The 27899-nt window shown below is 47.9% G+C and overlaps 1 protein-coding gene across 1 annotated transcript in view; it reads right to left on the bottom strand.

The window, feature by feature from the left end:
• The window catches only part of LOC121865905 (plexin-B-like), a gene marked incomplete at its 3' end in the record, with an annotated part of 107964 nt that overhangs the window by 28893 nt on the left and 51172 nt on the right, over nt 1-27899 (bottom strand). Inside the window, exons 3-4 of the mRNA XM_042365464.1 lie at nt 6228-6282; nt 4953-5085 (exon numbers count right to left, since the gene is read on the bottom strand). Coding sequence (XP_042221398.1) covers nt 4953-5085; nt 6228-6282 — 188 coding nt within the window. The remainder of the gene's footprint in view (nt 1-4952; nt 5086-6227; nt 6283-27899) is intronic.

Genomic DNA, 27899 nt, shown 5'->3' with positions numbered 1-27899 from the left:
CCCTAGGGAATTCAGTGACTTTTTTTTTTAGTTGTGAAAAGTACGCCACAGATGGGCGCTGTCAACACACTCTCGGGCGAGGTTGGATGGATGGATGGATGGATGGATGGATGGATGGATGGTTGAGTGTTGTGATAGGAATGTAAGTATGTGGATGGGTGGATGAACATATGAATGGATCGATCTTTCAATCCTGCATTCATCTCCAATGCATCCACCCACCAAACCAGGCAACCAATCATCCATCCATCAACCCAGGCAGGCAGCCATCCAATCGATCCACCCGTGCACCAAGCCAGCCAGCCATCCATCCATCCATCAAGCCAGCCAACCATCTCCTCCTATTCAGTCAGCAAATCAATCAGACAGACGGCCGGCCAAGGTAAACATTTCTGCTTGACGAAATTCCCTCTGGCAAAGAGAGGGGAAGTGAGAGAGGAAATAATGAAATAAAAAACGGAGAAAAACGAGAAAAAACAAAGAGAGAGAGAGAGAGAGAGAGAGAGAGAGAGAGAGAGAGACTACTACTACTATGAAGTATTTGTCAGTGTTCTAGCAAGGAGGAGGAGAAGAAAGAGGAGGAGGAGGAGAAGAAAGAGGAAGAGGAGGGGGATCGAGAACTCAGGGCAATGATGCAATACCTACTAGGCAAGAGAGGCAGAGGGTGGAGGGGGGGGGTCAGCTGTTGACTGCCAGCCACACAATAACAAACTCTGACGTCACGCTGAGAACTGTGACGTCTTATACTGATCTTTAGGAATAGAAGTGGTAAGGGTGGTGGTAGAGGAGGAGGGAGGGAGGGAGGGAGGAGGGAGGGAGGAGGAGGTGGGAGGGAAGGGAGAGGAGGAGAGGAGAGAGGGAGGGAGGAAGAGAGGAGGGAGGGAGAGGAGGAGGAGGGAGGGGAGAGGAGGAGGAGGGAGGGAAGAGGGAGGAGGGAGGGAGGGAGGAGGGGAGGGAGGGAAGGAGGGAGGAAGAGGAGGGAGGGAGGGAGGGAGGGAGGAGAGGGGAGGAGGAGGGAGGAGGGAGGGAGAGAGGAGGGAGGGAGAGGAAGAGGAGGGAGAGGAAGAGGAGGGAGAGGAAGAGGACGAAGGGAGGAGGAGGTGGGAGGAATAGGAAGAAGAGGAAGCAAAACAAAATTAAAAATAACGATTGAGGAAGAAGTGAAACGCGACTGGAGGAATTTGTAGCACGAGATAGAAAAGGAGGGAAAAGAGACGAGAAATAAGAGGAAAAGAGTGACGGAAGATAGAGGAGGAGAAGGAAAGAGGATTAACAAGATGGAAAGGGAAGAGAAGGAAGCAAGGAAGAGACGAAGGAGGATGTAGGAGAACAAAGTATGAAGGTGGTGAGAGGAAGAACAGGTAGTAAAGGAGAGGGAAGAGATGGAGGAGGAAGAGAAAAAGGAGGAGGAGGAAGATGGAAGTCAGAAGAAGACGACGAAGAAGAAGAAGAAATTAAAACAAGTAGGATGAGAATTTAGTAAGAGTAACGCGATATGTTTTGAAGACCTGGATAAAACGTGTTAGGGAAAAGCCCTTTAAAAATATCCTGTTAACTCTTATTAAAATGAACTTATCTCCTTTAAGACAGTCTCAAGTGTTATTTAGATAGTTATGAATGTTACTTTGTCTATTTAAAGTCAACCAGTCAGATATGTTTACACTTTGGGGTTCAGTCAGTTGTATGCCAAGTCTGGTGAATCTGAAGCCCCTTGTTCGTGAATCTGAACCCGAAGATGTGAGACCCATAAATTATCTTGGTTTAAAAGTTTACACTCTTATAAATTATTTGCTTTAAATTGTCCATGAAAAGTTCTCTCGCTCTTTAACGCATCACAAAAAACAGATCAGATTTATGTTTAGTGTTATTTACAAACTCTCTAACTTTTATGAGAGAACTATGAGAGTCAACAATAATATGATAATATAGTTAATTTTATATACTGTATATACAAATAGCCTTGGAAAACTTCACCATCATCATCACTTATCAACATCACCATCAGATTAGATTAACTCGTGAGATCAGAGCCACCAACACTTGACTTCTACGGTAGCAAGACGAAGAACCTTTTAGTAAACCATTAAAACTGTATCACAACGTTGAGGTCATGGGTCACTATCGTCTACAAGGAGTCCCCACAGGTAGGAGGTAAACGACCATATATCCTCCGTCCTCCTGACAACACCCACCCAGCCGTCATCACACACCGGGCTAATGTCATGATGTTATTTGAGGGCGCGCGTCAACACCACCCCAGTAATCACAGACACGGGTGCCTCACTCAGTGCCCCGCTCACTGCCAGCAATAACACCGTGTTAATGGCCTTCATTTTAGTTATCCTCACCACCCCCTTCCTTCCTTCCTCCCTCCCTCCCTAAACCAGCCCGAGACACTCCGGAAAAACACTCATTAATCCACTTAAATCGTACACACACACACACACACACACACATACACAGAGCCAGCTCTCGCTCTCTCTCTCTCTCTCTCTCTCTCTCTCTCTCTCCAAACACACACTGTTGCACACCGCCTCCCTGCCTCGCTCTAGTTCTTGTGGTGATTGTTGACAGTCTTTTGCCTTCTCGTGTGTGTGTGTGTGTGTGTGTGTGTGTGTGTGTGTGTGTGTGTTTATACGAATAAAGTATTAATCTGTGCACCGCGCTTATCTATTCTGTCCGATTGCCTTTCTATTTCCTGGTTTATCTGTCTGACTGTCTGTCTGTGTAATATCTCTGGACCCTATCCCTCTCTCTCCCCAGCCCTAAACACACAAACATTTCCCAGTCACACACCTCCATACACTCATCATCTCCACCCACACAAAAACGACCCTCACTCTCCTCCCTACACCCCCATATATACAGTACATCACCTCCTCCTTCCCCATTTTCACCCTCCTTCACAAACACACCAGCCAAAATACCCATTAATCATTCATTCGCTGCAGGTGTCGTAAATCCACACTGGACAGATCAACAGTATCCACATCACTGCTGGCATAATGGAAGAGCTTGGTGGGTTCGTACACGTGATCTTTAAAAGGTTGATTCACGCTATTGTCGTGGTGGGGGTAGTGGTGGGGAAGGGGAGGTGGGATGGGGGAGGGCAGGATGGGGGTAGGATGGGGAGTGGGATAGGATGGGGGGAGGAGTAGGGGGGAGTGGGATGGGGAGAGGATGGGGGAGTAGGATGGGGGAGGGGAGAGTAGGATGGGGGGAGGGGGGAGTAGGATGGGGGAAGGGGTTGAATTCGAAGTCCCAGATCATCACTAGGTCTAAATCCACCAGCTGAACCATCTCGTCGAGCTCTAATGAAAAATCTAAGATCACATACTGCACAGGATGAGGACGTCAGGGTGGCAGCTATACAAAGACTCCTCTCGAGTTAGAGGGTGTGGACTGTGGAGCTTCGAAAAGTCATTTTTATTGATTCAACAAGTTGGTCCAATTTTCTTAATCCTCGAGCCGATTATTTCTCGCACAATAATGAAGTGATAAAGTTGATGAAGAGAAGAGGGTCCCCTCCACCATTTGTGAATTCTTAAAAAGCGAGAGACTCCTCCCTCTTGTTGCAGAGGGCGTGAAGCCCCGAGTCTTCATTAACACTGATTCACTGACTCGGATCACAATGGATGGACGTGACAGGGCCACACTCGTGTGACCTTAAAAGATAAAAAACATTGCAGTACGCTCGCTTTTGTTAAATGGAGGAGCTGCAGCGAGCCTGAAACATTGACCTGTACTGACTAACCAAACCGAACAATTTGAGCCAGAGGAGCTACAGTACTTCTCCCGGCGCCAGAGAGAGGAACTACGTTTTCCGGTACAAGATATTTTTCAAAAAAGGAAAAATGTCAGTATTGTCGCAGAGGACGAGGAACTGGACCTCCAATACACCAGACAATGACGAGGACGAGGAACTGGAGCCTCAACACACCAGACGAGGACGAGGACGAGGAACTGGAGCCTCAACACACCAGACGAGGACGAGGAACTGGAGCCTCAACACACCAGACTCCCAGATATTAAACCACCCTGGGAAGACGGACGAGATAGTGACGTCCACTACTGACCTTTTAAAAGGTTGCAGGCACCGTATGTCTTGGAGGAGGAGGAGGAGGGATGAATAGGAAGGAGGAGGGAGATGGATGAAGAGGAAGGGGGAGGGAGATGGATGAAGAGGAAGGGGGAGGATGGATGAGGAAGCCGAGTTAGACTGGAAAGAGTGAGAAGGAGGGAAATAAAGAAAGGAAAACGAAAAAGGAACAGGAGGAGAGAGAAGAAAGATAGAAAGAAAAGAAGAGTAGGGAAGTGAGAGAAGGAGGGAGGGTGGGGAAGGAAAGAGAGGAAAAAGAAAATTAAGAAGTGGAAGAGAAGGAAGGGGAGGAAGGAAAATATGGAGAGGAGGAAGATGTAGGAAAATTAGAGGAGGAGCAAGATGAAGGAAAAGTAGAAGAGGAGCAAGAGGAAGGGAAAGAGCAGGAGAAGGAAGAAGGGAAAGGAGAAGGGAGAGGAAGAAGGAAAAGAAGTGGAGGAGGAGGGGGGAATGTCACTTCTCAAGATTTCATTCCCGGCTTCTGGACTGGACTCGAACCCGTAACAAACTGCCACCACTAATCTGCTTCCAAATAAACCTCAGGCAAAACAAACTCCCCCAGGCAGATTAAGGAGAGAAAAGGCAACTTCTAAGACAAGCAATATGAATTAAAATGTTTAATCTAGGACAAAATCCCACCTAATCTCGCTCCAACCAAACAGAGTATTGAATCTTGAAAATCCTGTGCCTGGGGAATTTTTTGCTGGGGGCGGGGGAATTTTTGAGATGGGGGATTTTACTCGTTCATACCATCCTTTTAGATTTGGTATTGTGTTTGGGATTTTGTCTGGTGCAAATTTTGTCCGGTGGGTTTAGTTCTAGTGGGATTTTGTCCGAATATCTGGACACTTACCGTATCATTTTGGTCTATGGGCAGTCTGTCAGGCAGGATCATCTCGAAGTCGATACACTGCTGTCCGGAGCCGAAGCTGAGCCAGCGAGGGGAGGAGAAGGTCGCCTTCTGGCACGCCGACTGTACCGTGCACCTGAGGGAGACAACAACAGGTGTTAATTAGAGTAGTGTGGATGTGGACAACACTATCATCCTTCATTGCACACCTGAGATACTACATATATGACATTATAGAGTAAGACTGTAATAGTGTCAATATAAAGGTTAGTATTAATTAGTAACTTCAATACTGGACAGGTGTTATGAGGTTCACAGGTAAGGTCATCGGGACTTGACATATGACCCCTCCTTAACATGGGACGGACGGACGGACGGACGGACGGATTCACTATACACACACCAAGATTGTAACGATAAAAACATGTCAACACGATAGGTCTCCCAACACCACCGAACGTATGAGAGAAGCGATAAAAATCCCACAGTATAAAAATAACAATTTTACAAAGTATTTACAATGTATTCTAGAAACAATAATGACACTGACTTAAATTGAAGGTTTGCTCAGTATGAATAATTCCCCGTCGACGACACAATATAACACCATTAAATCAAATACAATACTATCCTAATGACCCAGGAACACTATAAATGAAGACACCACCTACTCATCACTATGGAGGAGAAGGCGAGACACAACCACCCACCCCACTATCCACAACCTGACTGACTCCTTATTTGGTGGACGTGGCGGTTAACACAACACCAAGCCTCGAATGACTGAGTCGAAGCATTAACTAAAGCTTCGACTCCTCCATTATGGTGAGTAAGACGGCCCAGTGTGGCGACATTTGGCAGTCACATCATACTTTTGTTCTTAACCACTAGATGGCGACAGTCACATCATACTTCTGTTCTTAACCACTAGATGGCGACAGTCACATCATACTTCTGTTCTTAACCACTAGATGGCGACACCTATCACAAAACATGGCAGCTCGCTGTCTTATCACATAGGTAGATGAATACGTTATTTAATATAGAAATAACAATACGAATTAATGTAAGGTCGTATACACTAGTTAAATTACATTATTTCCTAAAATAACAAAATACAAATAACAGAATATACAAATGAACTTTAATTACCGAGTGTCGTAACAATATAAGCACCCAAATCAACAACAGTATTATACACGACATACTATATGAGTACAGACCCCCCCCTCCCCAGGACACCAACACTGCCATGGATGTACACACCGCACCGTATACCATGGGAGGAACCATACCAAATTGGTAAGTTTTAGGGACACATCCACAATAGCTCCTGTTAAAAGTTGGGGAAATTGGGGAAACACATCCACTAGTTCCTGTTACAAGTTGGGGAAATTGGGGAAACATCCACTAGCTTGTGTTACTAATTGGAGGGAACCGTAGAGGGCTGGTTCCTGCCATGCTCGAGTAAAGGAGAGATCCTCAAAGGGAAAGAGCCGGATATCCTTCAACTCTGGCGAGGGTAAAGGGAGGAGCAGGAAGATGGTATGAGGAGGGAGAGAGGGAGGGAAGGAAGATGGTATGAGGAGGGAGAGAAGGAAGATGGCATGAAGACGGAGGAGGGAGAGGAGGTGGCAGGAGGATGGTATGAGGAGGGAGAGAGGGAGGGGAAAGATGATGAAAGGAAGGGAAAGACGAGGAAGGGAAGGGAAAGAAGAGGTAGGGGTAAAGGAAAGGTAAGGTGGCGAAAGAGGAGGTAGGCATGAGAAAAAATGAGGGAGGGAGGGAGGGGAGGAGGCCGTCGCAACAGAAGGGAAAGAACAGCGCCTAAAACACCATTGATCATGACAAGAACGGGAGTCAGGTGGAGGCGACAGGTGAGCACTGCTAAGGGTGTCATTAATGATGCTCTACAGTAGGTCAGAATAAGAGAGAGAGAGAGAGAGAGAGAGAGAGAGAGAGAGAGAGAGAATTATTGTGTATGTGAGTAAGCAAGTGAGTGCATATGAGCGGAGGTTGAGTGACTTGAATGAGTGACACGGAGTTACAGGAGGACTTGAGTGTTCGTTTCACTCAAGTGGTTCATGTTGACAATGGCATCAAGTCCCGCGTCTTCCTCTATACTTCCTACCCTGGCGGAACTGACCTCTGGCACTCCCTCCCGGTACACCAGCAGTCACACACGGGACGGTAAGATGGCACAGCGAGTGACATAATGCTACAACACTCGGCCAAGGTAAAACAACCAACTCAAGTGCCACAACAACCAACAGAAGGCCACAGCACGGACGACCTACACAGCGACCTACACAGCACGAGGCATAACAAGCAACACAGAAGGCATAATAGCACAGGAGAGTCACAGTAACCCCCCCCTCCCCCCACCTCCCCAAGGCTATTGTGTCGTGGAGACGTGGTTGGTATCCCGCGGGCCCTCTCCCTACTCCTTCCTTCAGGCCGCTGACGTCCGCCCTTCTACTCCAAAGGCTCCTGTGAATAATTTGACGGGACAACAGAAGCCAAACACTTCTTCATAGCCCGAGGACGGTGCCTAGATGGAGGGGAGAGGTCAGAATGATGTTAAGAGGGATAGAGGGGGGAGGGTGCTTGGGTGGGGTAGGGAGAGAGGAGTGAGAGGGATGGGGGTGGAGAGATGCTTGGGTGAGAGGGAGGGAGGGGGGGAAAGTGGTCTGGGTGAAAGGAAAGGAGAGAGAGTTGAAGAGGCTTTGGGGGCAAGTTAGGACTGGTCAGCTTGGATGAGCGGACGAAAGAGGAGAGAAGTGAAAGGAGAATGAAAGAGGAGAATCAGAGAGAAGATTAACGAAAGGAGAATAAGAGAGGAATGGGATTGATCTGCAAGTTGAAGGAATGGAGGAAGAGATGGGTGACAAAAGGACACTGGGCATAAGAGCTCACTTGACCACCACCTCACTTAACCCGTCCTGGCTTCACCAAACTCACTCAACCTAACCTAAACCTAACCCTAACCTTTTTCACTCACTTTGGCATCGGCATTACCTTCACCCACCCTCTCTCCCTCCCTCTCTCCCTCCCTCCACTTCCCCTCTTCCATCTTCTCTCCTCCTTCCGCTTCCTCCTTCACACTCTCCATCATACCCTTTCCTTTTTCGTCTCCCTCCTCCTCCTCCTCCTTTCCTATTCTTCCTCAATCCTCCATCTAAAATCCCCTTCTCCCTGTTTCTCCCCCTCCTCTTCCTCCTCCATTCTCCACCACAATAATCTTCCCCCCCTCCACCAAACTCTCCCTCAATATCCACTACTCTTCAAAAACAAAACTAATTACATAAGACTTCAAACGCCTACAAAATACTACAAGAATTATTTTAAAGGCGTTAGAAGGATACGACAGAGTTACCAGAACCAATATCAACGTGTGAACCTCAGACTGGCATCACTAGCACAGGGGGTCCCAGGTGAGAGTCTTCCTAGTTGGTAACTGTGTAATGGGAATCACTTAGTCGATTAGGCATTATTACTGCATGATTAGACGGAGACGCAGTGAAAGATTGGTGAGAAGGGAGAGGGAGGGAGAGGAGAGGGAAGGAAGGGAAGAGGGAGGAAGAGAAGGGGAGAGGGGAGGGGGAGAGGAGGAAGAAGGGAAAACGGAGGGAGAGACAAGGAAGGGAAAGTGGGGGGGAAGAGGAGAGGTAGGGAGAGGAGAAAGATAAGAGGAAGGGAAAGAGGGGTGGAGAGAGGAAGGGAAAGAAGGAGGAAGAGGAGGAATGGAAAGAGGGAGAGAAGAGGAGAGGAGGAAGATAAGAGGAAGGTAAAGAGGGAAGGCGAGGAGGAAGGAGGGAAAGCGAGGAGGAAGGAGGGAGGGAGAGGAGGAACGGAAGGGAAAGAAGGAGAGGAAGGGAAAAAAGGAAAGGAAAGAGGAATAGGTGGAAGAGAGAGAGAGAGAGAGAGAGAGAGAGAGACTTAATACATAACAAATTCAATGTATCCTTGACTTCACAATGAGTTAACACCACCCCTTGATACACAACTAATCCAGAGTTAATAAGCTTTTAACCTATCACAGTGACTTAGCTCTTTGTTCAATACACAACTAATTTACTCTAATGACAAGGAGACAATTGACATCTTTTGACGTTCTGATAAAAATGATTCAATTCGCAAAAAAGTATTTAAACTTTTTTTCATTTCTTTATTAATATATTTTTCCGAGTTTGATTTTTTTCTTCACAGGACGGTCATGTTGTTCAGTGGACTCGTACCTCTTTTATAGCATATAGACGTGTGTGTTACTTAATTCAACGATCGTCCTGGAAAAAGAGGGGATGAAAAGGAGGGAAGAGACGGAGAAGGGAAAGGAAGAGGAGGGGGAAGAGGAGGGAAGAGGTGGAGAAGGGAAAAGAAGAGAAGGAGGAAGAGTAAAGCGAAGAGGATACCACTACACACACACAACGACACCTCCCCCACACCCAGACACAGCACCTCCCCCCACACACACTACACCTCCCCCCACACACACTACACCTCCCTCACAACTCTCTCCCCCCCACACCACCCCCCCCACACCACACCCTCCCCACACACACTACAGCTCCCCATCCCCACAACCCCTTCCCCACACCCCCACACCACACCTCCCCCATCCCCACACCCCCCCACAGACCACACTCTCCCACACACACACAGCTCCCCCATCCCCACAACCTTCCCCCACACACCCCCACAACTCCCCACACCCCCCCACACACTACACCTCCCCATCCCCACACCTCTCCCACTACACCCTCCCACACACAGGTAGTCCCAGGCAAGTCCTCATCTGGTATTCCAAAGGGCTGCGGTGCTCACCTCGTAAATGCTGAGCTATACGTCGCTAATACTGCCCCCCACCACCTCACTACCATAGCCCCGTCCATTGCCAGATAACATGGCCCTCCCCTCCCGACCCCTCCCCGACCCCTCCTATGCCTCACCCCTCCTCTGCCCCCAACCCTCCCACACTCTCTCTCCCGCGGGGGGCGTTTACGTGTCCACAGTGGCCCGTACGCTCGTGCAAAACATGGGTCAGGTAATTCTATCCGGCCGCTAATGTAGGCCATAACCTGGGGTATGTTAACAGGGCGCTAGGAGTGTTATTTCTGTGGTTGTTATTACACTGTTATTACTACTGCTGCTGTTGTTATTATTATTACTTATTATTATTATTATTATTATTATTATTTTAGTGATGAAGGCTGGTGTAGTGGCCCTGAGAGAGAGAGAGAGAGAGAGAGAGAGAGAGAGAGAGAGAGAGAGAGAGAGAGATACACTACACCAACAGCAGAGTGTAGTGTGGTAATGACGTATTGAGTAGCGCCTCACACACCACGACTATACCAGTGTCCACACACACACACACACACACACACACTCTTTCTCTATAATCCTGTACACCACGACGCACAAACAGATACTCAAGAAACAGTCTCCTTGTATTCTTTTCAGAGCATCGACTTCCCCGTCTTCCTGGAGGGGGCGAGGGAACTTCCCGTCCAGTGGCATGAGGATTTCCACGCTCAACGGGGAAATTCCCGAGACCCAGAGGGGAGGAAAAAAAAAACTGAAGTTGGCAAAGTCAGTCCGTGAGAGTTTTAAGGGTTTTGCTGGGGACGTCCATCAGTTATATACAATGATACTCCTGTAGGGGTAACATTGGTATGTTATGTCTCCCGTGGCCACAGTATAGGCTCTGGTCTCAAGGTATCAATGGTATCTGTTACCTCCGGAGTGTCTTGGGGTATTCCTACAGCCAAGGTTACTTCATTAGTGCTGGAGTCAAGGTACCAAGTGGCTGCTCATGATAACACTGGTATGGTAAGTCTTGGTCTGGATATAAGGAGGTCTTGGTGCTACTTTTTAATATATACCAATGTTACTGTTACTTTCTGGGGCCTCTATGTTACTGTTACTGCCAGGAACCTCAACCTTGCTGCTACTGTCAGGACCTCAACCTTAATATAAATGCCAGTGATCAGAACACCTCGCCTAAGTACAACTGCCAGGGATCCAACTTTCCGTGTTTACTGTCCTACCTGATGAAGTGAACTGAAGCACAATTTCACCACCAGGAGCCTCCCACCCACAGGCAAAGGAGTGGGCGGGAGAGAGGGAGGGAGGAGGGAGCGGGTAAGAGGCACCGTCCACAAGGAGCAGAGCCGCATATTTTGCAACTTTGGCAAGTCTTTTGGGGAGTCTGCAGTTTGACGAAGTTACGAGCAAACTTAGTCGTCTCCAGCAGGCACGACACTGACGCTGGACTCGCTATAACTTTAGCTGGAAGACGCGACACAACACGCCACGGCAAGTTTACAAGATCACGACTTGTTGAGGAATGACTTGTTGAGGAATGGCTGGGATGGGTGGAAGGTGGTGGTGGTGGTGGTACGGCTGAGAGTGGTGGAAGGTGGCAGTGGCAGGGGTGGAAGGTGGTGGTGGTATGGCTAAGTGGGGTGGAAGGGCGAGGCTGATGGTGTACTGTCTGACTGTCTTCAAGTGACGGTGGTTGGTTGTGGAGTTAAGTCATTAGAGGTAGCTGGAAGGGGTGGTGGCGGGGTGGGGGAGTGGCGGGGAGAAGCGGGGAGTGGCGGGGGGAAGGTGGTATGCAAGATCTTTATTGAATATGACTTGTTGGGGAATCGATTGCTGGAAGGGTTGACAGGGATGGTGGGGTAGTGGTGGTGGGGTGTAGTGGGGGTGGAGGGGATGTGGTGGTGGAGGGATGTGGTGGTGGTAGGGATGTGGTCACGTGATGGTGGAGTATAAATCAAGGTTTAAATTATACACTCGGTGATTAAATAAGATATTGGTTGTTCTTAAGCCAGAGTGGGACAGGTGGAAGAGTAAAAAAAAAACCTTTGAAGACACGATGGGAGGGGTAGGGGGATGGAAGGGGAGATGGAAAGGGTAGGGGAAGGGATGGAAGGGGAGGAGATGGGAGAAGAATGAATAATATGCGATGTAGATATAGAATATTAGGAAGAAAACGTGGAAAGAAGATAATAAGAAGGGTAGGAAGAGGAGGAGAGGGAGTAGGAAAAGTAGAGGGAGGAAGGAAGGAAGGAAGACCGAAAGTGAAAGGAGATGAAAAGAAAAAACAAAGAGAGAGAGAGAGAGAGAGAGAGAGAGAGAGAAAACACGGACACGGCCCACCATCATTATACACCATCAGTCCCTCTCTCTCGCCTCCTCACTCCCTGAATAATGTTGCAATATTCCTAAAGTGATGAGGGTCAGCCAGCACTTTATGGGTGGGGTCAGCTGGTAGACAGGTGGGGGAGGGTGGAGGGGGGGTAGGGGAAGGGTGAGGGGTGGGGTCGGTGGGGTGGGTGGGCTAGTCCGCTGATGGAATGGTAATTTGGCAGGTTGAGCAGGTGGGCGTTGATAGGATGATGAACTGGTACGATTGATAGGGTATATTTTTTGTGTATTATCATGACCATAGGATGATCGCCGTTATGTTAGGATGATGTTCAGACGACTATCATCCTAACTATATCCATACTACTAATGATGTTAGTTTTGTACCCTGACCTGAACCACCTCACACACACCTGGGATCATCTCCACTACTCTTGACAAAAAAAAAATCATATTATTAAAACTTTCCGGAACAATATAGATAAAAGTGAGTTTAAGCTGTCCACTCTTTTGTGTTAATTAGCCGCCATTATCAGAACTTTTCCATGCTGGGGGGGTGGGGGGGGTCAGGAGGGAGGGGTCAGGGATAGAGAAGGAGGGGGAGAGGGGTCTTAAAACTATCTCTGGGACCTGGAGTAAGTAGGTGCTCATGGGGGCCCACTCACTCCTCCAGGGGAAATAAGACCATCTTGCTCCTCTACTGACGAAGGGTTCTAGTGGGCCGCGGATCATTGCCACATTATCATCACCTTTATTACTCCTGACGGTGCTGCTATACCTGAGAGACTTTGTACGAGTTACCCTTATCAAATACTCCTGCCGTTTTCTGTGTCGTCTTCCACTTCCTCCCAATAATAGTCTACTGTTAGGCTCCTGAGGCTACGATGGCTGAGTGTGTGTGGGAGTAAAAGTGTGTTGTGTTGGTCAAGTGCCTCAGATTGATAGCTTTTTCGTCATTGAGAATAGATATTGCCTAACCTAACCTAACCTTCCATTATAGGTCAGAAAACACTATTTCCTCTTCGGTAAAAAATAAACAAAATAGAAAAAATGGTTAACAGCAGCTATTTCCATGATTTACAAGCCCCGGTGTATCCAGGTGCCCCGCTATACGACTAACGGCTCCAAAACAAAAACAACCAAGTCGCAACATTTCGCCTCACTCAACACACTAAGGGAAGGACAAGTACTGAACGTCGAACACACCTGAGAGACCACAGTACAGGAAGCAGATGTGAAGACCAAGACCTTAATTATATCCTAAATTTATTGAGTTCCCACGGACAGTAACACACCCACGGACAGTAACACACACCACGGACAGTAACACACACCCACGGACAGTAACACACACCACGGACAGTACACACACCACGGACAGCAACACACACCACGGACAGTAACACACCCACGACAGTAACACACCTATTGGACAGTAACACACCCACGGACAGTAACACACACCACGGACAGTAACACACACCACGGACAGTACTGCACACCACGGACACAGTAACACACCACGACAACACACACCACGGACAGTAACACACACCACGGACAGTAACACACCCACGGACAGTAACACACCCACGGACAGTAACACACACCACGACAGTAACACACCCACGGACAGTAACACACCTACGGACAGTAACACACACCACGGACAGTAACACACCCACACGACGTAACACACCCACGGACAGTAACACACGGGACAGTAACACACACCACGGACAGTAACACACCCACGGACAGTAACACACAATTAATGGACAGTAACACGCACTCATGATAGTAACATACACCACGGAGGTAATGAACATGTATAGTGTAACACATTCCACACGACACAGTAACACACACACCATGACAAGGTAACACACACCTACGTGACAAAATATACACCACGGACAGTAACACACACCACGGACAATACACACTATTTATAGTAACACACACCACGGACAGTAACACACCCACGGACAGTAACACACCCACGGACAGTATTCAAGATCCTGCATGGAGGCTTAGAAGACAATTAACATTCACTGCATAAACTAAAAGCAATAACAATATTCTTAAATTTTAAACACATGACCATATATGAACGAGTTAGGTTAGGTTGGGTTAGGTTAGGTTAGGTTAGGTTAGGTTAGGTTAGGTTAGGTTGGTGTAAGTGTGTTTGGTGAATTTATCTACAAATCTCATTACTTAATATTACCATAAGAGATCTGAGGAATAGAGTGAATACGTGCATGGGTGTGTGGCTGGGTGAGCATGTATGGGTATTCGTGCGTGTACCTGTGTCTACGTGCGTGTGTATGCTTGTGCGCGCGTGTAAACTTGTGTGTGTGTGTGTGTGTGTGTGTGTGTGTGTGTGTTAGTCTCCACACACACACACACACACACACACACACACACACACACACACACCATCTCAGCTTCTTTCCTGCAACTTTCCTCTTTAACTTGGTCGTCAACTCCTTATATCGTCTGATAAACCCCAGAAATAGTTCCCCCCCTCCCCTCTTACCCCTCACCTCCCCCTCACCTCCCCCTCACCTTCTCTTTACCCCCTCACTAAGAAATATCCAACACGGGGAAGCTATAACTCGGGAACAGAACGTCGAGGAACAATAAAGCAGTTCCTCGAGGTGAATTATGATGAATACAGGTCAAGAAGTTGGGGGTTGGTGGGGGGGGGTGAGGCAACAGGATACGAGCACCAAGACAACAGTTCCGGTATAAGACGAGAGGAGGGGAGGGCGGGGAGGGAGAAGGGAGGGAGGGGGACAGAGAGGGTGATATTGTAAGGAGCACCATTCTCATTCTAGATCCTGCTTGTGGTGAATTCCTTCCTCCCCTCCCTTCCCCCTCCCCTCCCCTCCCCCGATGAATCCAAACAGACAACAGGTAAACAAAATCAATCAATCACAAAAAAACAAAAAACACCACCGCTTCTTGAAACATCTCCAGGTGTCAGATGGTAATGATCCGTACTCAGATATTAAAACCCAGGTAAGCGTGTAGGTCCCTGGTAGGAGGAGACGAGACAGAGAAAGTGAGAGAGAGATAGTCAGGGGAGATAGTGAGAGAGAGATAGTCAGGGGAGATAGTGAGAGAGAGATAGTTAAGGGAGATAGTGAGAGAGATAGTCAGGGGAGATAGTGAGAGAGAGATAGTTAAGGGAGATAGTGAGAGAGATAGTCAGGGGAGATAGTGAGAGAGAGATAGTTAAGGGAGATAGTGAGAGAGATAGTCAGGGGAGATAGTGAGAGAGAGATAGTCAGGGGAGATAGTGAGAGAGAGATAGTCAGGGGAGATAGTGAGAGAGATAGTCAGGGGAGATAGTGAGAGAGAGATAGTCAGGGGAGATAGTCAGAGAGATAGTTAGGGGAGATAGTCAGAGAGAGATAGCCAGGGGAGATAGTGAGAGAGAGAGAGATAGTCAGGGGAGATAGTGAGAGAGAGATAGCCAGGGGAGATAGTGAGAGAGAGAGAGAGATAATGAACTACCCCCCTTTGATGTTTTATAAATATGTGTGGTTTTAATCTGAGAAAGTTAACAACAGTTGGTCGTTAACAAGTGATTTACGACCCTCAAATTAAGATAACAATTATATATCATAGTTGAAAGAGAATAGTTAAGTACGAGTGGTTGTTATTGTTTGTTACGGCGTCGTCTCCTTATGTCTCTTGATGGCTTAAATAAGAGACAAGTTGGTAGCTCATGTTCCTTGGGTCTAATTATTTCTCTTTGTCAAAATTTACCTCCGTTATCTCTTCATTGTCTCTTTATCCTCTTGTTTACCCTCACTTGTTGTCTCTTGTTATCTCCTCCCCATCGGTGTTTTCCCCTCGGTCTGTTTTCCGTCGGGACCATTAAGTTCTTGCTCAGCACTTCCGCCAATTACCTTATCGCCTACCTGCATCTGACGAGACTGACGTGTGCTAATTTTGCTTCCTTTACCCCCCCACCACCCCATCCCCCCTCCTTCCCCCCCCCTCCTTCCCCCACCTTTGCTCCTCCTTTTGTCCCTCTATTATCCTCCTCTTCTCTCCCCATTCATTCCTTCGTATAGTTGTGTGTGTTACTGAGCGTGAAGAAATGTGTCACGGGCCGCCCAACACAGTACTGAGTATGGTGTCACGGGCCGCCCACCACAGTACTGAGTATGGTATCACGGGCCGCCCACCACAGTTAGCGCTGCACCCAACACACCACGATTTCCTTCCTCCCACTCCCCACCCCACCACATCTTTTCCTCCCTCCCCCGGCAACAACCATCCCCCTCCCCCTAGCAATCTCCAGTCCTACATCTCTCCCCCTCCACTTTAACCCCCATGGTCTTTCAATTGGGAGTCAGGACAATTTCCCAGCATGTTCCAGCGAGGAGAGGAGGACAAGGAAGGAAAGAAGGAAAGGATAGGAGGAATAAAGGGAGGAAAGAGAGAAGATGAAATAGGAAGGAATGAAGGAAATAGATACTAGAGGAGAAGAGAGAGGAAGGTATAATAGAGAGAGAAGGGGAAATATGGAATGGGAGATTAGGGGAAAGAAAGAGAATAAGGAAGGGGATGGGAAGAAGGGTTGGAGGATAAAATTGGAATAGAGAAGAAGGGAAGGAAGGGAGGGGAATAAAGGAGGGGAGGGAAGAAAGGGGGGAAAGGAAGGGAGGAGAGGGAAGAGGAAAAGAATAACATAAAGGGGAGGAAGGGGAAAAGGAGGAGATGAGTAGAGGGATGAGGTAGGAGTGGAGGTTTTTTCTCAACCCTCCCCCTGTCTGCAAGGATTTGATGACACAAGGAAATATGGGTGGCAGGACTAGTTGATGGTGGTGGGGCGGGCAGGAGGGGGGGGGCGGGGTGGGAGGGCGGGAGGGGTGGGAGGGGGGCGGGGTGGAGAGGGGAGGGGTGGGAGAGGGGGTGGGTGGGAGAGGGGTGGTGGGAGGGGGGTGGAGAGGGGCGGGGTGGGAGGGGCGGGGTGGAGGGGGGTGGGGTGGGAGAGGGGGTGGGGGTGGAGAGGGGTGGGGTGGAGGGGTGGGAGGGAGGGGCAGGAGAGGGGGCGGAGAGGTGGGGTGGGCAGGAGGGCGGGCGGGGGTGGAGAGGGGGTGGGGTGAGGGGAGGGGGGTGGGGTGGGAGAGGGGGGTGGGGTGGAGAGGGGGTGGGGTGGAGAGGGGGGTGGGTGGAGAGGGGTGGGGTGGGGAGGGGTGGGGTGGGAGGGGGGTGGAGAGGGGGCGAGGAGGAGGTGGGGGAGGAGAGGTGGGGGAGGGTGCGGGAGGGCGGGGTGAGAGGGGTGGTGGAGAGGGGCGGGTGAAGAGGGCGGGTGGAGGGAGGTGAGGAGAGGTGGGCGGAGGGGAAGTAGGATGGGTAGGGATTGTCATGGGCGACTCAACTGCCTAATGGTGGTCGAGTCGTCTGAATTACCCTTAACTTTCCTCTTTCTGAATTATTCTATTTTCCTTCCCTCCCTTCCTCCATCACCTCCTTGGTCTCTCTCCCTCCATCCCCTCCTGGTCTTCCTCCATCACCACCTCCTCTTCCTCCATCACCACCTCCTCTTCCTCCATCACCACCTCCTCTTCTCTCCATCACCACCACCCCTCTTCCTCCATCACCACTCCCTCTTCCTCCATCACCACCTTCTTCCTCCATCACCACCTCCTTCTTCCTCCATCACCACCTCCCACCCTTCTCCACACCACCACCTCTTCCTCCACCACCACCTCCTCTTCCTCCACCACACTTCTTTCCTCCATCACCACCCTCCTCTCTTCCCCTCCATCACCACCACCCACCCTTCCTCCACCACCACCTCTCTTCTCCTCCACCCTCACCACCTCCTCTTCCTCCATCACCACCACCCTTCCTCCATCACCACCCACCTCTTCCTCCACCACACCACCTCCTCTTCCTCCACCACCACCTCCTCTTCCTCCATCACCACCTCCTCTTCCTCCATCACCACCTCCTTCCTCCATCCACCTCCTCTTCCTCCATCCCTCCCTCTGGTCTTCCATCACCACCTCCTTCTCTCCATCACCACCTCCTCCATCACCACCTCTTCTCCTCCATCACCACCCACCACCTCTCCTCCACCACCACCTCTTCTTCATCAACACCTCCTCCATCACCACCTCCTCTTCCTCCATCACCACACCTCCTCTTCCTCCATCACCACCTCCTCTTCCTCCACCACCACCTCCTTCTCCATCACCACCTCCCTCTTCTCCATCACCACCTCCTTCTTCCTCCATCATCACACCTCCCTCCTCCATCACCACCACCTCTCCTCCATCACCACACCTCCTCATCCACCCCCTTCCTCCTCCTACTCCATCGCCTCTAGGAGTCAACAATTTATGCTAAACATTAAAATATTTTTAACACTGCTGACTTGGAATAAGTTTTGTCAGCCCAACTTGGTACCTGACTGAAATATGCAACACTCAGCTTACTGAAACAACTTTCCTCTTACTCTACTCTCCCCCTCACCTCACCCTCACCTCACATCCCCACCACCTCACCTCACCCCCCACTCCCTCCCCTCCCACTCAAAAAGGCGAATGCAAAGAGAGAGAGAGAGAGAGAGAGAGAGAGAGAGAGAGAGAGAGAGAGAGAGAGAGAGGATGAGACAAATAAGACAAAATAAGAAACTGATTTAAATAATTACAGACAAATGGACGGACGGAAAGACAGATTAACAGACCTAGAGACAGACTGACAGATAGACGGATCTCATTTATAAACTCCCCCCCAACAGGTCACTAACATGGCAAAATAGTGTAAACATATAAACCACAATAAAGACATAAAACCAAATAAAACAAGAATAAAACAAACAAAAAACAAAGAAGAAATAAATTTATAAAAACATTAACAGTAAAAACAAACAAACACGTATTTAACTTCTTTTTTTTTCTTACATAAAAAAAATTGCCTTAAGAAAAACGCCATTAAACAATTACTTTAAAACAACACTTGAAGGTTAACACAACAGACGAGAGAGAACCAACACATTCTTCCCCTGGCTGAACAAAAACTAGTCTCTCTCTGTTTCTCTCTCCTCTCTCTCTCCCTCCCTCCCTCCCTCCCTCCCTCTCCCTCCCTCCCTCCTTCCCTCCATAACACAAGGAGGGACAAGGTGGTGTAGGGAGGAGAGGCCACCACACCTGAGCTCCCAGGTATGTATGAGAATTATACAAGAGAGGATAACACTGTTTTAGCAGCGCCGGGAAGGGGGGGTGAAGGAGAATTGACCAGAAGGGAGGGGGAGTGGGGAGGGGGGGTAGAGAGGAGGGGGTAGAGGGGGGTGGAAGGGAGGGGGGTAGAGGAGGGGGGGTGAGAGGAGGGTGAGAGGAAGGAGGAGGAGGGAGGGAGGGAGGGAGAAGGAACACAAAAACGAAGAAGGAAAGAAAAAAGTGAGACAGCAAAGAAGATAAAATAGGAGAACACGAAATAAAACTAAACAGACAAATAATGATAAAGAGGGGAAGAAGAATACAGAGAAAACAGAAGAAGAACTCGATGTAACAAATGAAGGAAACAGTGGGAGACAAAGAAAGAAAGAAAGAAAGCCATTGAAGGGAATTAGGGTTAATTAAGAGAGTACGGGAGGGTTAGTGAGGGAGCATTAGGGGATAAGAGAAAGAAAGGGAGAGGGGAAGAAGGGGAAGAAATGAAGAGGATGAAGAGAGGGAGGGAGGGAGGGAAGAGGAGGAGGTAGAAGGAAGAAAGAAAGGAAGCAAGGTTGGAGGAGAAGAAAAGGACGAGAGAAGGAGAAATGAAGAAGGGAATGGAAAAGATAGAAATAAAACGCAAATAATAAAGGAAGAACAATACGAGATAATAAGCAAAAATAGAAGAGGGTAAAGAGGAGAAAAGAAGGAAAAGAGGAGGAGAAGAAGATGAGAGGAGGGAGAGAAAAGAAAACCCGCTAATTATGACAAGCGAGAATCTGAGAATAAGACAATCAAGACAATTAAACAAAAGCAAAACACAATAAGAATGAAAAAGGACAGGGAGCAACAGGCTAACAAGACCATGATATTAGAGTGCACCAGGAGAATTGCATACATATAATATTGCATGTTTAAGTACAACCATGAGAGGAGGAGGAGAGAGGGTGGAGAGGGATGGGGAGGGAGGGTGGGGAGGGAAGAGGAGGAGGAGTGGGAGAGAGAGGAGGAGGAGGTGGGGGAAGGAGGAGGTGGGAAGGAGAGGAGGTGGGAAAGAGAGAGGAGGAGGTGGGAAAAGAGGTGGGAAGGAGGGAGGGGGGGTGGGAGGGGAGGGAGGCGGGTGGGAGGGAGGTGGTGGGAGGGAGGAGGAGGTCAGGAAGGAGGAGGAGGAGGTGGAGGTGGGAAGGAGGAGGAGGAGGTAGGTGGGAAGGAGGAGGAGGAGGTGGGAGGGAAGGAGAGGGGGAGTGGGAGGATGAGGAGGAAGAAAGAGAAAACAACATCAAAAGAAGAAAAATACAAAAGAGGAGGAGTAGGAGGAGACAGGAGACGAGGAAGGACCAAGGAGATCCACCACAACCACCAAAACTACCACCACAGTCACCACCATCATCATCAGCAACACTACCACAACTACCAGTACTACCACCATCATTATCAACAACACTACTACCACCACCACCACCACAACTACCACCACTACTACTACTACCACAACTACCACCACCACTACTACCACCACAGCTACCACTACAGCCACCACCACCATCATCATCAGCAAGACGGCGCGGGAGACTCGACCAGCCATTGTCCCTGGTAAAGGCCTCAGCTCAGACCCCTGCAGCTACGAAATAATAAGGCTTCCTCCCTCCTTCACTGACCACCACTACGACACCCACAGCTACCACTATCTACAGAGACACCTACGACCCCACTACCACCCACCATGAACACTACCCCAATGACCCCCCACCATCTACAGGGACACCCACAACCCCCACCACTGCCCCCACCCCAAGACAACACAACCTCCTGCCAGAGAGAAAATAGTGAAGGGGGAAGAGAAGATGTGGTTAAGAATAAATGTAAAGGGAAGAGAAAATAAGAAGGGGAGGAATGGAGAGCAAGGAAAATAAGAAAGAAGGAAATTTAAAGAAAGAGAAGGAGGACGTAGAGGAAATAGGGAAAATTAATTAGAGGAGGAGGAAGAAGAAGTAGGAAAATACGAGGAGGAGGAGGAGGAAAGGAGGAGATAGAAAATACAAGAAGAAAAGGAACAAAAAGTAAAGAACATATGAGAAGATAAGAACGGAATGGGACACTATGATAAGCGACCCGGAAAAAGTTACGAGAGGGTGAGAAGAAGAAAAAGAAGTTGGGTAGATAAGATAAAGGAGAAGAAAGAAAAAGTACGTAAAAAGCAGAAAGAAAAATGACTGATAACGTAGCGAGGATTAGCAAACAATAATACGACCCAAGAATAAAAACAATAGGACAAACAAGAACAGGAAAATAAAAGACAAAATCCCATTAAGTAAAAAAAAATAAAATATCGGTGATTAAAAAAAATCTAGACGAAAAAAAATCAATAAAAAAAGCTCAGAAAAAAAGCTAAAAAAAAAAGCTAAAAAAAAAAGCTAAAAACAAAATCCAAATACGATCTCCAGCGGAAATCACCAGTTAAAAAAAACCAGAATAAATATAAGCACTGATAAAGCAAGACACAAGAACGAGACAATTCACTGGAGGCTGAGATAAGAATCAGTCTTCATTTCCGGGTGTGTCCCGTAGGGAGCCTCCAGGAGCTGTGCCTGTTATGAGAGCCACTGACCTGCTCGGAGAGGGGGTGAGGGAGGAAGGGGATGAGAGGTGAGGAGGGAGTGGGGGGGAAGGGATGGGGGGAAAGAAAGGAGTGGGGAAGGGGCTACCTACCTTACCTTGACTAGCTATCTAAGACCACAAAGACCCCTGAAGGACCACAAAGACTCCTGAAGGACCACAAAGACCCCTGAAGGACCACAAAGACCCCTGAAGGACCACAAAGACCCCTGAAGGACCACAAAGACTCCTGAAGGACCACAAAGACCCCTGAAGGACCACAAAGACCCCTGAAGGACCACAAAGACTCCTGAAGGACCACAAAGACCCCTGAAGGACCACAAAGACCCCTGCAGGACCACAAACACCTATCAGACCCCCCATCACCTCTAACCAAACATCTCTGAGGTTAAGGTCAGCATCGAACGTTCCTGACCTACTACCCATGCAATGACTCACTCCAGATATGAAAACCTCCTGACCTGACCTGACCTGACCTGACCTGACCCAACTGCACGACTACACTCCAGGCATGAAGACCTCTTGACATGATATCTGCGAAGTACATCACTGTGGCATACTCGAGGGCCCCACCACAGTCACCACCATCACCAACCTCACCACCATCCCCTCCTACCAGCTTCATCCCCACCCTACCCACACCAATACTGAAGCAGGCTCACACACCAACACAAACCGTGGCTTCAGGAGGGACACAATCATCACACAGTCATGGATCAACCCTCTGGTGTACACTCTATGCAGGGGGACCAGAACGGCACAAGACAAATAATTACCCCTCTCCGCCCCTTCCCCTTCCCCAATGTACACTAGACAAGGAGAATGGTCGCGTGCACCTCCCGCCGCGCATCGTAATGAGGAGGTAAAGGGGAGGGTGGGAGGGGGTGATAAGGGTGGAAGGGATAGGGGGAGGGTGTAAGGGAGGGATGTGGAGAAGATATGAAAGGAGGGAGGGGGATTGGGGAGGGTGTGGTCAGGCGACATTGAAGGTAATGCAACAGAGGTTGCAGAATGAGGGAGGGAGGATGGATGGATGGTGGATGGTGGGAGGGAGGGGAGGAGGGAGGGGAGGGAGGGGGGAGGGAGGGAGGGAGGGAGGGAGAGAAGGCAAGACGATGAAGGTTAATTAATAGCAGCTATAAAGGTGGACAAAGGTGTCACGGAGCTTCGTTTACTCTCCCTCCTCTCCCTTCTTCCTCCCTCTCCCTTCCTTCATTCCCTACTACCTCCCTTTTCCTGTTTTATTAGTTTCTTCCTCTCCTTTATTATTAGTGTTTTTTTAATTCTTTCCTTCATCAGCTTTTCTCTTGTCTTTCTCTCTGTTCCATAATTCATCCCTTCTCCCTTAACTTCCTTCCCTTTTCCCTTTACTCCCATCTTCAATCCTTTCTCCCTTTCCCTTCTTGCCTTATTTCTTCGATTTCTCTCCCCCTTATCTGTTTCCCTTCATGCCCTACTTCCTCCCTCTCTCTCTGCCTCCCTTCCTTCCTTCCTTCCTTTCCTTTCTTCCCTTATTTCCGCTGTTTCCTCCTTTCAACACACTTTTCCTTTTCCGTTTCCTTTTCTCTCTCCTTCCCTTATTTCTCCCCATTCCATTCTCCCCTCTCCCCCCCCCCTCTTCTTTCTCCCACTCTCTTGCCGTCTCTTATTTCCTCCTCTCCCTCTTATTTTTCTTCTATATATTATGTAAATTACCTAAGTACATTATTGAAACCATTTGTGGGTGTGAGCTTAAGTAGTGGTGGTGGTAGTAGTGATGGTGGTAATGGTGGTAGTTGTGGTAGCAGTGGTGGTGGTGGTGGTAGTGGTGGTAGCAGTGGTGGTGGTGGTGGTGGTGTTATTGGCGGTAATGGTGGTGGTCACAAATGGTAATGACAGAAATGAGTGATGGGCGGTTGACGATGACAATGGGCGTGAGAATCAGAGTTGTGGGTGACACTAATAAGACAGTAAAAACGACAGTATAATCCACCTTCCTAGACGAGTCAGGAGACAGAAACTCATCAATAGCGTTAAACATCACATCATCCCGGGAGAGTAACACGGTTCTTCAGGGAGCCAGACGGAAATATTCTCCCTGTCTCCCTCCATAAAAAATATCAATATCAATATGATGGGGATACGAGCCTTCCTAGTGATGATAATTCTGAAAATATTAATAAATCTGTACGGAGTAAAAACGACATAAATACCACGTTAATATTATCCACCGATTTTGACCTCTATGTAAGGGAGCCAGAGAGATGATTATTATTCACATACATAAGGTTAATATCCAGACCTTCTGAAATTTGATCCTTATATACGGGTGTAAGAGAGGCGATTATTCCTATTTAGAATTTTAATATTATAACTATTTCATCGTCATTACGTCAATCGTCCTTAAAAAAAAATAAAAAATAAAAAAAAATTACCTGACGAACGGACGGTAAAGATAACAACATTACGTAAACCGAATTTTCCAAATTGTCCGTCCATTACGACAACTCTATTTACATACTTTTTTTGTTTTGTTTTCTCTCCATGAATACCGATTTGGTGAGGGGGAAGAAGGCCTTAGTTATAGTGACCGAATTGTCGTGCCTCGGTCCTCCCTGTGTCCAGCGACCGCAAAGATAAACCGCTGACAGCCACGGGAGAAGACAGATTGACGGATAGACAGATATACTTACACAGATATATACAGAACCACATACATTTCTCTACGTATATATAACACACACACACACACACACACACACACACACACACACACGTAGATGCCGTACCAAAGACGACTTGGTCACAATTCCGTCAGAACATGGCGTTTCGAGTCCAATTTCCTGCCTACGTGAGGCCGATGGAACAATGAGGCGCACCCCAGGAGGCTCCTATGGTGGCTCTATGGGGTCCTCCCACCTCCCTGCAAGGTCTTATTGATCCCCTGCACCTCCCTACAGTTCCCCTCGGATCCCCAGACCATCCTTCGTGGACCTACGGATGTCTGGAGTGTCCTACTGGCCGTTGGAGCCCTTCCGGTGGGCCCTACAAACACCTGGTCTCCTGTGAACCTCACCCACGGCCCCCTGGTGGACACAACTGACCACTGGAACATCACCCTGACTCTCGTTTGGTGGATCTACAGGAACTCTGAGCCGTCAGGAGGGTGTACCGGCAGCCTCGTGTTATCTTCTACTACCATACATGACTCCTGGGCGACCACCGGTAGCAGTATTTCCTCACAAGTCACTTTAGAGTTCTTACAAGTATTTAAGAGAACTTCAAAGGGATACAAGTTAAGGAGAAATATACCTAAACTTTCTCTGTCTACAATAACAATGCGCTATAATCACCCACACTAATTCTGAGTTATATTGTGACATATTCTTCCTGTTAAATATATCTATAAATCTAAACTGAAATAATACAAAAAATCCTCAAATTTGTACTTGTGTCTATACCTGTAACTGTATTGTCAGAAATAATAAAACAAAAAAATAAATGAAATAAACTCTCACGTACTATAAGCTCCATGACCCACGCAGTCAATGGGATGGGCACACAGTTAAGACGACGATGATGTCACCTTACTTTGGGTGGTCGAGTGAGTGACTGTGTGTGTGTGTGGCTTTGTGAGTCACGTCGACCCGTCACCACACTCGACACCACCACCACGGCTTCGCTATCATATGCAACCGCCCTCAACGTTCCTGTATGTGTGTGTGTATGTATGTATGTGTGTGTGTGTGTATGTGTGTGTTTATGACGTAACTTACACACTTCCTAGTCACACACACACACACACACACATTACGAGGAGTGATAAAGAAGTCGTTTTCGTGGATCAAATATTTTACGTTCACTTTTTTTTCCCAGGATAAGGTTTATAGAGTGATCCATCCCAGTGTTTAAAGGAGTAAATAAGGATTTTTTTTTTCCCAGGATTGAGGTGTGGTGGTACTCGAGCCCTGTGTAGAGACGGGGGGGAGGAGGGAGGAGGGGGAGGGGGAGAGGGGAGAAGGGATGGGGGGAGGGGGGATGGGGAGGATCATCGGTAAGTAGTGAACAATTATTATCTTTTTAGCAAGTAATGGGGGTAAGTATATGGACAGGAAAGTACTATAAGTAAGTACTATGGGGGTAAGTACCATATATTAGTACCATAGGGGAGTATAAAAACCACCAATCACAACATCCACTGAACACCTGAAGTACTGCTGGTAAGTCTCAATAGGGAAGTACCACGAGTAAGTACCATAATAATCACAGGTAAGTACTACATGTAAATACCTGGAAGTGTCACGATGAAGAACCACTTACGAGTACCAGAGAGAAGGAAATCAGGTAAGTACCACAGGTTAGTGCCATGGGAAGTACAGGAGATCACCTGAAATCGGATGACAGCAGAGGGAGGGAGGGAGAGAGGGAGGGAAGGAAGGCGAGTGGAAAGGAATGAATGGAAGGAGGGAGGAGGAAGGGAAGGAGAGAAAGTTGGAGAGGGAGAGAAAGGGAGAAGGAGGAGAGGGAGAGACTGATGAACACCCACACGCTACATTTTCCTCACTCCAGTAATTTTATCACCCTCTCTCTTTCCTCCGCTCATAAAATGTGAAGAGGGGTCGGCCTGTGCATTACAATGGGCTGTGAACGTCGGCGTGAGTGTACGTCAAAAGGAGCGTGTGTTTGCGTTGATGTATGTGTGTGTGTGTGTGTGTGTATGTGTGTGTGTTTGCGTTGATGTGTGTGTGTGTGTGTGTGTGTTTGCGTTGATGTGTGTGTGTGTGTGTGTGTGTGTTTGCGTTGATGTGTGTGTGTGTGTGTGTGTGTGGTTGCGTTGATGTGTGTGTGTGTGTGTGTGTGTGTGTGTCTGTGTGTGTGTGTGTGTGTTTGCGTTGATGTGTGTGTGTGTGTGTTTTATTACTGCTTCTAATTTACGTTCAAGTAGGTGATGGTGAATGATTTTCTAAAAGCCATCACGCGTAGAGCTGTAGCCTGTGTTAGTAAGTACAGCTGTAGTCTCTCAGTATAGCTGTTCTAAGTAGTCTCTAAGTATAGCTGTAGTCTCTGTAAGTATAGCTGTAGTCTCTGTTTGTAAGTATAGCTGTAGTCTCTGTTTGTAAGTATAGCTGTAGTCTCTGTTTGTAAGTATAGCTGTAGTCTCTGTTTGTAAGTATAGCTGTAGTCTCTGTTTGTAAGTATAGCTGTAGTCTCTGTTTATAAGTATAGCTGTAGTCTCTGTTTATAAGTATAGCTGTAGTCTCTGTTTATAAGTATAGCTGTAGTCTATAAAAGTATAACTGTACAGCTTCAGTCACTTGGAACTTAATACTACATCCCAAATACTTAATATTCCTGAAGCTCTCGGTAATCCATCAGCAGGAAGGTCATCAATTCATTTTTTGTTATCCCATTAGCTTCCATAACGTCTCATCTGGTGATAACAACAGCGATAAAAACATCCAGTCGGTTCAAAAAAAGGCAATGAAAAAAAAAAGTATTGGCTCAGCCTCAAAATGGAAAACATTAAAGAAAAACCATTGATATATCACATGGGGGGGAAGGGGGGAGGGTGGGGAGGGGGTAGGGAGGTAGGGGGGTGTGATAAAGGGGGATTACAGATCTTTTCCCTCAGACAAAAACCTGAATGACCTACAAAAAAAAAACTATGTGCGTTGGTTTATTTCTCTATGGTATGTATAATGAATGGGTGTTAGTATACATAGTTATGCATACACTTGAAGACACTAAAGACTCTAAAACGCTCTGTGTGTGTGTGTGTGTGTGTGTGTGTGTCTGTGTGTAAGCGCTCACAAAAAGGACACCACTATACACACTGTCTTCCCTCTCACCCTCTTCCAGTTTCCTTCCTTCCTCTCTCTATTTCTTCTTCCCCTCACAAGACCACACAAGAGCTCTCTCTCTCTCTCTCTCTCTCTCTCTCTCTCTCTCTCTCTCTCCTTCGGGCCCTCGTGAAAGCGCTCTCTCTCGCAGTGACCAGTTTAATAGGCCCCTTTCCATA

This window comes from Homarus americanus, unplaced genomic scaffold (genome assembly GCF_018991925.1).
Source record: "Homarus americanus isolate GMGI-L3 unplaced genomic scaffold, GMGI_Hamer_2.0 scaffold45848, whole genome shotgun sequence".
Lineage (NCBI taxonomy): Eukaryota > Metazoa > Arthropoda > Malacostraca > Decapoda > Nephropidae > Homarus > Homarus americanus.
The sequence above is the reverse complement of the archived record's forward strand: the minus strand, read 5'-3'. Positions and strand labels throughout refer to the sequence as shown.